Source organism: Moschus berezovskii, chromosome 7 (genome assembly GCF_049115385.1).
Source record: "Moschus berezovskii isolate FMDL1 chromosome 7, NW_MosBer_1.0, whole genome shotgun sequence".
NCBI classification, from domain to species: domain Eukaryota; kingdom Metazoa; phylum Chordata; class Mammalia; order Artiodactyla; family Moschidae; genus Moschus; species Moschus berezovskii.
Genome location: NC_142466.1, coordinates 96,082,206 through 96,094,309, shown reverse-complemented (window position 1 = coordinate 96,094,309; position 12,104 = coordinate 96,082,206). Strand labels below are relative to the sequence as shown.

General features: G+C 52.1%; 1 protein-coding gene across 6 annotated transcripts in view; it reads right to left on the bottom strand.

The window, feature by feature from the left end:
* The window catches only part of SEMA4D (semaphorin 4D), a 120,389-nt gene that overhangs the window by 22,009 nt on the left and 86,276 nt on the right, over positions 1-12,104 (bottom strand). For 5 of the 6 annotated variants that reach the window (XM_055427513.2, XM_055427511.2, XM_088838171.1 and 2 more), the window contains 2 exons: positions 5,558-5,907; positions 2,755-2,900 (listed from right to left, as the gene is read on the bottom strand). In XM_055427513.2, the coding sequence (XP_055283488.2) occupies positions 2,755-2,900; positions 5,558-5,663 (252 nt within the window). In that variant the 5' untranslated portion in view covers positions 5,664-5,907. Of the gene's footprint in view, positions 1-2,754; positions 2,901-5,557; positions 5,908-7,771; positions 7,906-12,104 lie in introns of those variants that run through there. The other variant, XM_088838172.1, reaches the window with a different exon arrangement.

Sequence of the window (12,104 nt, the reverse complement as noted above, 5' to 3'; positions counted from 1 at the left end):
ATAAAAAGGACAGACTGGTATATAAATACACAGTTTACAAAGCACACATTGGTATTTGAAACACAGGTATTCCCTGAGGCATTAACATCTCAGATTACAAAGTGAGGCTCAGAACAGACTTTGCTGCATGTTAGCATCAGGGGCTTTAAGAGTGTTCTGTGATCCTCACCCCGCAGCCTGAAAGGGGGACTGGAAGGCAGTTCCCAGATGACCATTACTCACTGCAAAACAAATGCAGAAACAAAACGACCGGAAGTGGGGAGAATTAGTCATCAAAACCTAAACTGCAGGCATTCTCTCTCTTTTCTGGGGGCGCGGGGTGCACTCCACACAGCGTGGAGGATCTCAGTGCAGCGACCAGGGATGGAACCCCTGCCCCCTGCAACGGAAGCGCAAAGTTCTAGCCATGGGACAGCTGGGAAGCCCCTAAATAAACTGTAGGCACTTTCAAACATCAAGTGGGTTTTTTCAACCATTCAAAAGTGATTTTCGAATCCGGTAAAAAGTCTTGATGTTTACTTGCTCAGTGGAACAGCAGGGTTACGATGCTTTAAATTTTCTGTGATGGCAACAGGTGGAAGAGATGGAGCCACGCAGCTTCCTCAGGTCGAGCGTCTTTCTGCTGAGACCTGGGCTCCTGCTCCTTTCATACCAGGTGGACAGGCAGTCAGGCCAGCAGGTGCCTTGGCCCCTCACCCCCCAGGGAAGCAACAGTCTTGCCTCACCGAAGGCTCCCACACTCCTGCCTCACCATCCCCAGACGCCATGCCTGCTCACGTGACAGTCCATCTCTGACACCAAAATACATTTCCCCCCAGAGAACCGAAGCTGGCTTCAGGCACTCGGGGGTCAGGAAGCAGCAGGAGGAGCTTCTCCACAGCAGTGATGTGAACCCCTCAGTGACATGTCTTCAGAGAAATGGGGGCCCTCATCAGGACAAGGACGTGTGAAAGCAGAACAAAGTCCTATTCCAAACAGTAACTTTCTTTTGCAATTAAAATGTACACAATTTCGTCATCTACAGGCAATGCCTGAGGATATGGGAACACGACTCTGACAGGCCCTTAACCACCTTCCCGGGGGTTTCACTGAAGCTGGGCCTGGGGTCCTTTCACTTTTTCTTCTCTTTCACATCAACAGGGCCCAAGCTTCCAGTCAGTCTGAAGGGCCACAGTCAGGGCATTAACAGAGCAACGCAGGCTCTGACTGAGCACCTATGTGCCTAGTGAAACCAGGGTGCTCCCAGCATGAGATTCTGAAAGGCAGTGTTGGCCCGAGTTGTCGAGGAGAGTGGGGTTTGACCAACAGCGGGAGGAGGGGCTGAGAGGGAGTCAGACAGTGAGCACCCCTCCGCTCTAAGCACCTTACAATTTTAAACACTTTATTTTCACAGCATAATGACTGCAGTCTCATCTATGTGAAATTGAAGCTAAGCACCATGCCTGCCTCTGGAGATGAAGACAAAAACAAGAAAACAGAGTGGTCTGGGGCAGAAAATGAGTCAGATGAGTGTGGGCCAGCTTGATTTCAGAAAACAAGAAAATTACACCAACCATTTGCGTGGTGTTGAAGGACTCAGGAGCCTAGGAGAGACTGCCAGAGGTTAGCAGGGGACAGTCTGAGCGCTGACTGAGGGTCTGGCTGCAATGGCTTGAGACACTTCAAACATTTAAATCCATGAGTCATGGTCATACTAAAAACAGTCTCCAAACCTACTGTCACCCTTCGGAGAGAGCTTCCTCATTATTTTGAAAACTAGTAAAGAAAGGCAAAGATTTTAAGCTCTGATCCTGCCATTTCCGTAGGAACTAGCCTTGGGAGATGTGAATGTCTGGGGATGGGCAGTTCCCCTTCACAGACAATATTCCAGTACTCAGGTGGAGAAGGTAGAGGCGAAATGTCCCATTCGGCGATTCTCGGTGTGCTCTAGACTACAATGGTCAAGAGCAAGGAGAATGCCCACCTGGGAGGAGGATCCTGCTTCTCACAGGAGCCAGCCCAACAGTGGGGGCCTGACAGGACTGAAAGCAGCTTTCCCAGCAAGTGAACTGAGGGTAGCTTCTAGAAATGGAGATTCAATGGCAGAGTGCCCGGCCACATAAACAGTCTGATTTCAACCCAAACAACCTGAATAGTTAAACATCATTAATGTGAGAGTCCATGAAATTTGAACACAATTTGATGACATTAATTGTTAGAATGCAGTATGATATTGTGGAAAAAAGAAAAAAGGAGTCCCTACCTTTAGGAGATGCTCTGGGCAACTTTTGGGGATGGAGAACATGTGGTTGGGACTTGCTCCCACAGTGACAAGGACAAGGATGAGAGGATGGGGGTGAACCCTTGTCCTGCAGGAGCCGAGAGGGGGTACAGCGGTTATCATATCACTCCCTCTGCTCCCGTGTGTGCCTGAGATTTTCCGTAATAAAACATTCAAGAATCCAAGATAAAAAGAGGGTGATCCCCGGGTGAGCTGCCAGCCTGGGGAGGACGGAGGCTGCCAGGGGAAACACCCTGAGATGGGGCTCGTGGACACAGGGCAAGAGGGGAGCTTCTGGATAACAGTGCCCTTGGCCTTGGTGGGCAGGGAGGCTGCTCGCTGGATGTGCAGGACAGTCCATGGGATTGGCCATTGGGGTGAGGCTGCATGGCCAAGAAAGGGACTGCCACCCCAGGAAGAGCCCAGTGTATGGACTTGAGGAGAAAATGCTGGAAAGAAAAAGACAGCAGGGGCACAGAGAGCCCACACCATACCTCATGCTGCTTCTTGGAGATGTTGTGTGCGTTTAAGGCAAACACGGCTTCCCGGGCACCCACAAACAAGGTGTCCTCATCCTCACTCAGCAGCAGGGCCGAGTAGTTGAAGATGCCCGGCTCGTGAAACTGCACCAGCTGTACCTCTGGGGAGGGCAGGGCAGGAGGAGAACGTATTAGGTATTTCTGAGCCTGGACATATCTGGAGCACCTAGTCTCCCTCTAGCTCACTGCCAACCCACCAGGGCGATGCCTGGGGTCTGCTGCCATGGTGGTCAGGCCCGGGCCAAGGCCAGAACTCAGGCATCTTTGGGTGCAACAGACCCGCCAAGGCCACCAACAAGTGTGAGGCCACCATGTAGCCATTGTGCTTGACCAATGTTGTGGCATGACTTCCCTTCCTGCTCCAGCCCAGCTGAATTCCAAACCCGGCAGTGTGACATCCAGGATCGTGACTTCCCAGGAATGTGACCTTCTAGGAACACGACCTTGAGGCTGTATGACCTTATGATCTCCCAGGAGATCTCAGGGCAGATGCCTTAAACTGCTGACAACTGCAGTTCCCTCTGCCTCTGTAGTAACTCTTATCTACGTAACTCTTATTTAATCACCCACAGTTCAGTTCAGTTCAGTTCAGTCGCTCAGTCGTGTCCAACTCTCCGCGACCCCATGAATCACAGCACGCCAGGCCTCCCTGTCCATTACCAACTCCCGGAGTACACTCAAACTCATGTCCACAGAGTCGGTGATGCCATCCAGCCATCTCATTCTCTGTCGTCTCCTTCTCCTCCCGCCCCCAACCTTTCCCAGCATCAGAGTCTTTTCCAGTGAGTCAACTCGTCGCATGAGGTGGCCAAAGTATTGCAGTTTCAGCTTCAGCATCAGTCCTTCCAATGAACATCCAGGATTGATCTCCTTTAGAATGGACTGGTTGGATCTCCTTGCAGTATAAGGGACTCTCAAGAGTCTTCTCCAGCACCACAGTTCAAAAGCATCAATTCTTCGGCGATCAGCTTTCTTCACAGTCCAACTCTCACATCCATACATGACCACGGGAAAAACCATAGCCTTGACTAGACGGACCTTTGTTGGCAAAGTAATGTCTCTGCTTTTTAATATATTATCAAGGTTGGTCATAACTTTCCTTCCAAGGAGCAAGCGTCTTTTAATTTCATGGCTGCAATCAGCATCTGCAGTGATTTTGGAGCCCCAAAAAATAAAGTCTGACACTGTTTCCACTGTTTTTCCATCTATTTCCCATGAAGTGATGGGACCAGATGCCATGATCTTTGTTTTCTGAATGTTGAGCTTCAAGCCAACCTTTTCACTCTCCTCTTTCACTTTCATCAAGAGGCTTTTGAGTTCCTCTTCACTTTCTGCCATAAGGGTAGTGTCATCTGCATATCTGAGGTTATTGATATTTCTCCCAGCAATCTTGATTCCAGCTTGTGCTTCTTCCAGCCCAGCGTTCCTCATGATGTACTCTGCATAGAAGTTAAATAAGCAGGGTGACAATATACAACCTTGACGTACACCTTTTCCTATGTGGAACCAGTCTGTTGTTCCATGTACAGTTCTGACTGTTGCTTCCTGACCTGCATACAGGTTTCTCAAGAGGCAGGTCAGGTGGTCTGGGATTCCCATCTCTTTCAGAATGTTCCACAGTTGATTGTGATCCACACAGTCAAAGGCTTTGGCATAGTCAATGAAGCAGAAATAGATGTTTTTCTGAAACTCTCTTGCTTTCTCCATGATCCAGCGGATGTTGGCAATTTGATCTCTGGTGCCTCTGCCTTTTCTAAAACCTGCTTGAACATCTGGGAGTTCACAGTTCACATACTGCTGAAGCCTGGCTTGGAGAATTTTGAGCCCACAGATGAGGTTTATAAAGAATATAGCTATTTAGCATTTTCTTATTCAGAAAAAAACATTTATCTCAAAGTCTTATAAAAAAAATCTATTGCAGTGATTTTAGTGGGTTAACCCAGCATTCTCTAAGGATAACCACCACAAACTTACAAAGCAGAGTAACAGGTGACTTTTTCACTTATTAGGTAATTGCATCAATAGCTATTTAGGAATATGAGGAATTTAAGGACTAGCTATTTAGAAGTAATATAAATGTACTGACACTCTTTCCTAGGGAGCTATTTCTTCTTTTTTGACCATCCCAGCATCAATTTTAAACTTGGCTTTCCACGTATCACCAAGTTCTGATTTTATTGAAGGATTAGGTGTTCTCGCTTTCTCCTCTTCTAATTTTCCTGTGTTGAAGAAAGATGTGCATGGGGTAGAGGCTCTCCCAGCACACAGTGCCTGGAATTCTGCACAAGACGGCTGAGTCCTGCAAGCACAGCTCGCTCAGGACCACGGAGTCAGAAAGACTGGGGGGTCCCAAGGCAGAGCTCCCAAGACAGAAAATTACAGAGAAACCAATAAACAGCAAATGAAAACAATCAGCCTGAAGCTCAGCTCCACATGCTGCCTACTACCAACACTACTCGGTGTGGTTTGTGTCTGGGCAGTGTGTGCCAAAGGTCGTCAGGCACAAAGAAGATAAACTTCCTTCATGCACGTCCCCTGACTTAGAAACCAAATCAGTGGGCCAAGAAGAAGCCCTGCGAGTGTCTCCAGGTATCAGAGCATCTCCCCACAGCGGCAGTGTAGGCCCTCTGTCCACACACAAGGGCCAAGAATCTGGACCCAGCAGCCAAGGGCACCCATGCTTCTCCACACCAGAGCAGGGAGCAGGGCGCCCATCCCCATCAGGTTCTGCCAGCACCTGCCACTGTCCTGCCCTCACCTCTGTGCTCCCAAGTGATCCTAGGTACAGGAGCGAACGCCACAGCCGTCCCAAACACCACGGCGAGGGCGGTGAGCAGCCCCTCAACAGGGGCACGCATCCTCATCGGTTGGGGCTTCAGCAGGGGCTTCAGCAGCAAATGCTGGCGGGCAGCAGAGCCCACAGCGGGGGTCCCGGTGGTGGCTGCTCAGAGCCACAGCGCAGCCCGGAGCTGGTGGGCAGCACGAGCCCTGAGGCCCCGCATTTCTCAGCACTCACTCCGGGTGAGGGCGGCTGCTCTCACCAGTGCAGATGTGACAGGCCACCTGGTTCTTAAACAGTGTGCTGCTCTAGGGCCTTCTGAAGAAATTCTGGAAGAAAGTGCAAAGGAAAGGATGCCAGTCAGGATGTGTGGCAATAACGCCTGCTTTCTGTTCTCTCAACATCACCGCGCCCGCCCCTACCCCCCGCCCATGGCTCTGCTTTCACCACAGCCTCAGCCGCGGACTCTTCTGCGGAGGAACAGAGTGGTGAGACGTAAGGGGCCTCCTGAGGGGGACAGCCCCACACAGACACTGCACCCCAGAAGGCGCTCCCGGGTCAGCGCTTTCTGCTCCTCAGACTGGCCTGGAAAGCAGCACAGACGCAGGGACCCGACCAGTGGGACAAACACATGCCTGGCTGCCCAGCTTCTTCCCTGTGTGGGCACCGTGCGCAGCTGGTAAAGTGATGGGAAGGAAGGGAATGGAACCGGGGTTTCAGTTTCCCATGGAGACTCTGGCTTCCCAGTTCCTGTAATACTCATCAAGGATGATGGCCAGAGCTAAGACCAGAGAGCTGGGTGGAGGCCGAAATGCGTAAGCACACACACCCGTGCAAGCACACGTGTGCATAAGTACAGACATGTATACACACACCACACACACACATGTAGGGCCAGGTCATGCAGGAACAGCTGACCTCCTGCAAGGGACAGGGCCACCCTGATGCCACCCGTGGAAAGAACAGGCCTGTGATTAACAGAGAAACTTGGGGCTGGGGGTCCCCAGGCCTCCTGGCGCCCACCCTCTGTCCCTGCCCCATGACAGCCTGAGTCCGGCTGCTGCCTGCTCAGACCATGCACTATATATGAGATGAATACAGTGAATATGCCCGCAGGTTCACCTGCGGGCATCAGTGAATCGGAGCAATTATCGATAACGCTGGGGTCTGCCTCTGACCCAAGGCCCCACCAGGAACCCAGTGAACCCCTGAGATGGACTCGTTCCCAGCTTCTCAGGAAAGGCTTAAAGCAGAACACTGGCCTGAGCAGAGGCAGGACCCTTGCCAACCACATGTGGGGAACAGTGCAGCAGAACCCCTGCATTCTCTACAGGCTGCCCCCAGGGCCGCCCAACACAGTCCACAGGCACTCAGTCTCCTCCTCACGCTGAGTACCCTCTTCTGCAAAATGGGGCAGCAGCTGTCTCTCCCCTCCCCCACGAGTCATTCACCCTCACCTCCTCCTCTTCCTTCCACCCCCACCAAGCCAGCCCACTTCCACATCTACCGGTCCAACTGACACCCCGAGGCCCCCCCTTTCTAGAACTTTCCCCTTGCCCCCACCGTCAGCCTCCTGACCACTCTTCAGGATGTCCGAGGGACAGCCAGCCCCTGACTCCCTCTCCAGCGGTCCTCTCCTGGCTCAGCCTCCCCAGACCTCCCGCAACTTGCTCCGGGTCAGTGCCTTACCACCTGCCTGCCCTGCTGCCCTCTGACATATCAGACCAGACCAAACCACTCAAGAGGGTTTGGGGAGACGTTTTGGCTTCCTGTTGACCTGGTTAAGTCACCGCCTCCAGGAAGCGCTCCTGGCTCCTTCCTCATCTTGCCTGGGTAGTTATCTCTCATACCCCTGGTGTGCTTGTCTGGCTCCCAAAGCCTAGCCGGGAGCACAGCTCACCCTCCACAGTGCTCTGGGGGGGATGTCTTTTTTTCATTGCATTTACTTTTTATGTGTAACAAGAGGCACTACCACCCCTGCTCCACTTCACCAAGGAAGGAATCACAGGGATGTCACGGTGAGCACGGGCCATGGGGGAGATGCTGGGCAAGGGCCAGACACTAGGGGCCAGGCCACATCTGCCCACCCAGCTTCCCTGCTCAGGCGCCACTCTGCACCTCCTCCTCCAGCCCGAAGGCTGCCTGGCCAGGCTCCCTTCCTCCACCCAGCGTCTGTTCTCCATCCCGACATACCTATTAATCAAGGAGTACACCGAGTCCGTTTCCTGCAGGGACTGGCCCATCCGAGGTGGAGGTGGGCACCTCTTGTCAACAAACAGCTTGCATGGGCATTATTGTCAGCTTTGTGATTCCTGGAGCCTCCGTCCCAGGTCCTCGAGCCTGGCATAGTGGCTCGAAAGCAGCCACAGCTGACACGTGAATGGATGGCATGGCTTTGCGCCAACACAGCTATGACAGGATGGGCCCTGGGCTACAGGCCAAGCCCACGGGGATGCAGCCCAGACACCCAGCGACAAGGGCGTAGCCCACACGGAGCACAACACCAGATACACCAGGAGGCTGAGGAGGCTAGGAGGGGAGGAAGAGAGGGCTGCCTCACGAGGAGCCGAGTCTCAGAGGGGCCCGCCACGGGGGTCACACGTCACCCTCGGCCCTGCTCTCCAGCCCTTAGTAGAGAAGAGAGGTACAAGGTGGGTCCAGACGCCCAGGCCGGGGAGAGGCTCTGGATGGGACTCATTCGGCAACCCCAGAGTGTCCAGTGAACACGAAATACACCCACAGAAATCCTACGCAGCTGGAGGACACCCAGGCCCTGGGGGACAGCTGTCAGCGTGGATGATGCTACCAGCTCGGGACGTACCAGATGCACGCTGAGCTCATTCCCAGGCCCATGTCCGCCACTGCTGGTCCAATAAAAGCAACGCTCATCCCCCCACCCTGAACTCTCCACAGCCTCCCACCCCCTCACTTTTGCTTCTGTTCTTGCTTCCTGGGGTAGAGACTGCTGGCTTCCTGTCCCAGCACCCATGTCCCTTCATTCTCACTAATAGTGTCTTGGTTTTACATAGGAATGGCAGTTTGGGCAGTTTCCCTGGTGGCAGTTCTGGACAAAGAACTGTGAGCAGAAGTTAGAGAAGGTAGGGATTCCAGGAAAGCTTTTAAAGGAGGCTGACTCAGCTTTATTTTGTTTTTTGGCTTCGGCCTTTCCTCCTTTTGCTGCCTGAAACTCAAACCTGATGGCTGGAGCCCTGCCAGCCACCTTGTGAACATGAAGGTACATGAAGATAAGAATCTCGTTCTAAGAACAGCCAAGTAGAATTCCAGAAAAACTGAGGACCCTCACACATACTGAAGACTTTACACCTGCTTTCTTCTGCCAACCTCTAGACTTGATAATAAATTATTAAGCTCTTTAAATTACTGTTCTTTTCTTCTGGATCTGTTGCCAGCAGTTGTATACAACTGCAAACTAACACAACCTCTTTGTAACACATTTACCCAACAGAAGCAGCAGGCAGAATGTTTTTAATGTAAATCAGAGCATATCATTTCCCTATGTGGAATGTTTCTCCCTCAGATTAGACCCAGGCTCATGGACTTGGCTGACCTTCTATCCAGCCTCTGCCATTTCATTTCCCCTTCACCTTTCAGTCCCAGCCATTTCTGGATATGCGGAGTTGCAATGAGTTGGACAAAACTGAGCAACTGAACCACACCAAGGGCCACCTGCCTCGCATCCCCACACGAACAGCCAAAGATCAGGAGGGTCCCCGTCACACACAGTTGACTCCTCTTGGGGGAGAGAGTGTGGGGGCCGAATGTTTTGCTTTATGATATTGAAAGGGCTTGGTGTTTGCTCTTTTTCAACAAGCGTGCATTGTTCTGTATAATTTTAAGCAAAGCACAGAGCACACGCACACAGGCACAAAGACACACAGCCACGGTGCACTCAACGAGGGACACTGAGACCGCTGATACGATGCTGCGTTAAGAATCAAAGCTTTAACGTTCAAATGGATACAACTGGACAAAGCGCCCATCCTGCCAGCTTCCGTGGGTGTTTCTGCTGGGAGCCGAGGCTCTGGAGTGCACATTTGGCCTCCCCCACGTCAAAGTGTCACACTGAGACAGAAGCCCATTAGAAAGACAAGGTCAACACAATGTCACACCCATTACCTACACATAATTGTGCTGGTTCAGGCGGAATGCACGGCCCCACTTTAAATGTCAGGAGAATGGAACCCCAAGGGGTCTCTGAGCCCATCCCTCAGGGGCCTGTCAGTGCCTGTCACACAGCAGCCTTCCACCCGAGTGACTGTGAATCATGTCAGGGGGTTGGGACAGAGAAAAATAGGGTAAGGGCTGTTTCAGGAAACCATACGCATACCTGTGCATGTATGTCCTGTGGCCAGGACAGCGGAAAGACACACCTGACCATGCCTTCCCCTCCCCAGCCAGGGGCAGAACCCAACAGCCACCCCAAAACCATGCCCTGCCAGTGCTGGTGCCGAGCCCAACATCCCCATCACCAGGCTGTCCCCCACCCTGCGCTCCCGTCCCCAGCCCAGCCCCTAGTCCAGCCCCAGGCTGTGCTCTATCCTCCCCTCCCCGCCCTCAATGGTCTCCTCCCCCACTCCTGGCTGTGTGGCTGATGTCACCCCCTTGCCAAATGACCTTGCCCCTTCAGGAATGAGAAACAGGTTTCAGAAGCTCTCTGTTCACACACACAACAAACAGTTTATTGTTTCAACTTCAGTTTCCCCAGAACTGAGAATGGATCGCAAGAGCAGCACTTCAGCTACAGAAGCCATGCACAGTCTTGGAGCTGAGTCTTGCTAGAACCGCCACCCCCAATTCCCCTTTCCCAATGGAAGAGTGTCCAGGACACAGGCTTTCCCCTCCAGCCAGTTCCCAGGGGCAAACAAGCTTGTCAGGATGTCCCCACATATCTGAACCCTCCCGTGTTCTCTCACCTGAACCCAGGCACGTGTGTGCCACACATGTGCTGCATAGGAGCCAGGAATGAGACACGGCGGTGGGGTAACAGATGTACGAAGCAGCCAATTAATCAGCAGTCAATCAGCAGTGGTGATGGGCAAGCGCTGAGAAGGGAGTATGCTGGGTGGGTGTAGGGCCGCAGGGATCCCACAGCAGAGGGACCAATGGAGGGAGGGACCAACCACCTGTGCAACACCATTCTACACTTCACACATGGACTGTCTCTTTGGAAGGTGTGCGGTGCCCAAGCATGGCATGTGCACCTGTCTCTGAGCCCAGATAGCTTAGCACTGGCAAAAAGAAGATAACTCCCTCCCCTGGCCTGACTTTACTGGTCGGCCTGCCCCTGGGGAGGAATGTGTGTCCTCCAGGGTTGCTGGAGCTTGGCACAAGATATGCTCCTAGGTTTGTTTCCCCAAAGACCAAAGGATGCTGTGTGCACCAGGAGATATTTGAAATGCCACTAAAACTGGTACTTCAGTTCTCACTTAGACCTACAGAGAGAGCAAACTTAGATAAATGACACTGTTGAAAAGTTCTGCCTTAACATGGAATTTATTTGCATTCTTAATTTTCTCCTAATCATAAAAGACTTTCTTACCTTCAAAAGTAACTCCAAGGGTTCTTAACTCCACTAATAAAGAAATGTAACTTAAATAAAATATCTAAACATTCCCCCATGAGGCAGAGAGAAATTTACTTTAAAAGACTACAGTTAGAGGGTGCTGGTGGGTCAGATGGTAAAGAATCTGCCTGCAATGCGGGAGGCCCTGGTTCATTCTCTGGGTTTGGAAGATCCCCTGAAGCAGAACATGACAACCCATTCCAGTATTCTTGACTGGAAAATCCCATGGACAGAGGAGCCTGGCGGGCGACAGTCCATGGGATCGCAAACAGTGGGACATGACTAAACAACTAATGCTTTCACTTTTCAGAGGTGCTAGTGAGGGGTGAGGTGGAGGATTTCTGATGACAGTTCTGAATTTCCAAATGGCTCCCACTTCCTAGTGACTCTTGGGCAGCAATCCTATGGACAAACCCAGTGTGCAGAGCTACATGGATGAGGACAGCCCTGCCACACTGAGAGCGCAAGGTTAACAAGGAGGGATGAGCCTCCATGGGGGTGGTTAAGAGACATGTACAGGACCCTGAGGCAGCTCCATCGGAACCGTTGGAAAGCACATGGCATCTCAATCGTGTGGAAAGACAGGCATAGAGCAGCAGGCCAGGGTGACCCATATGTGTCCAGGGAGGAAGCACTGGTCCACTCACACACACATAGATACACACAAAAGATACACACAAAAGGACACACACACAGACACAGGAACCCAGGCTGTGCTGTGCTGTGCTCAGCTGCGCAGTCACGTTCGACTCTTTGTGACCCCATGGGCTGTAGCCAGGCAGACTCCTCTGTCCATGGGGACTCTCTAGGCAAGAATACTGGAATGCGTTGCCCTGCCCTCCTCCAGGGACAGGTACCCATGGAAACATACTAAAGGACACAGGCCTGGACACAGACACACATTGACATGGACACAGACACACAGGTGCACATATAGACATG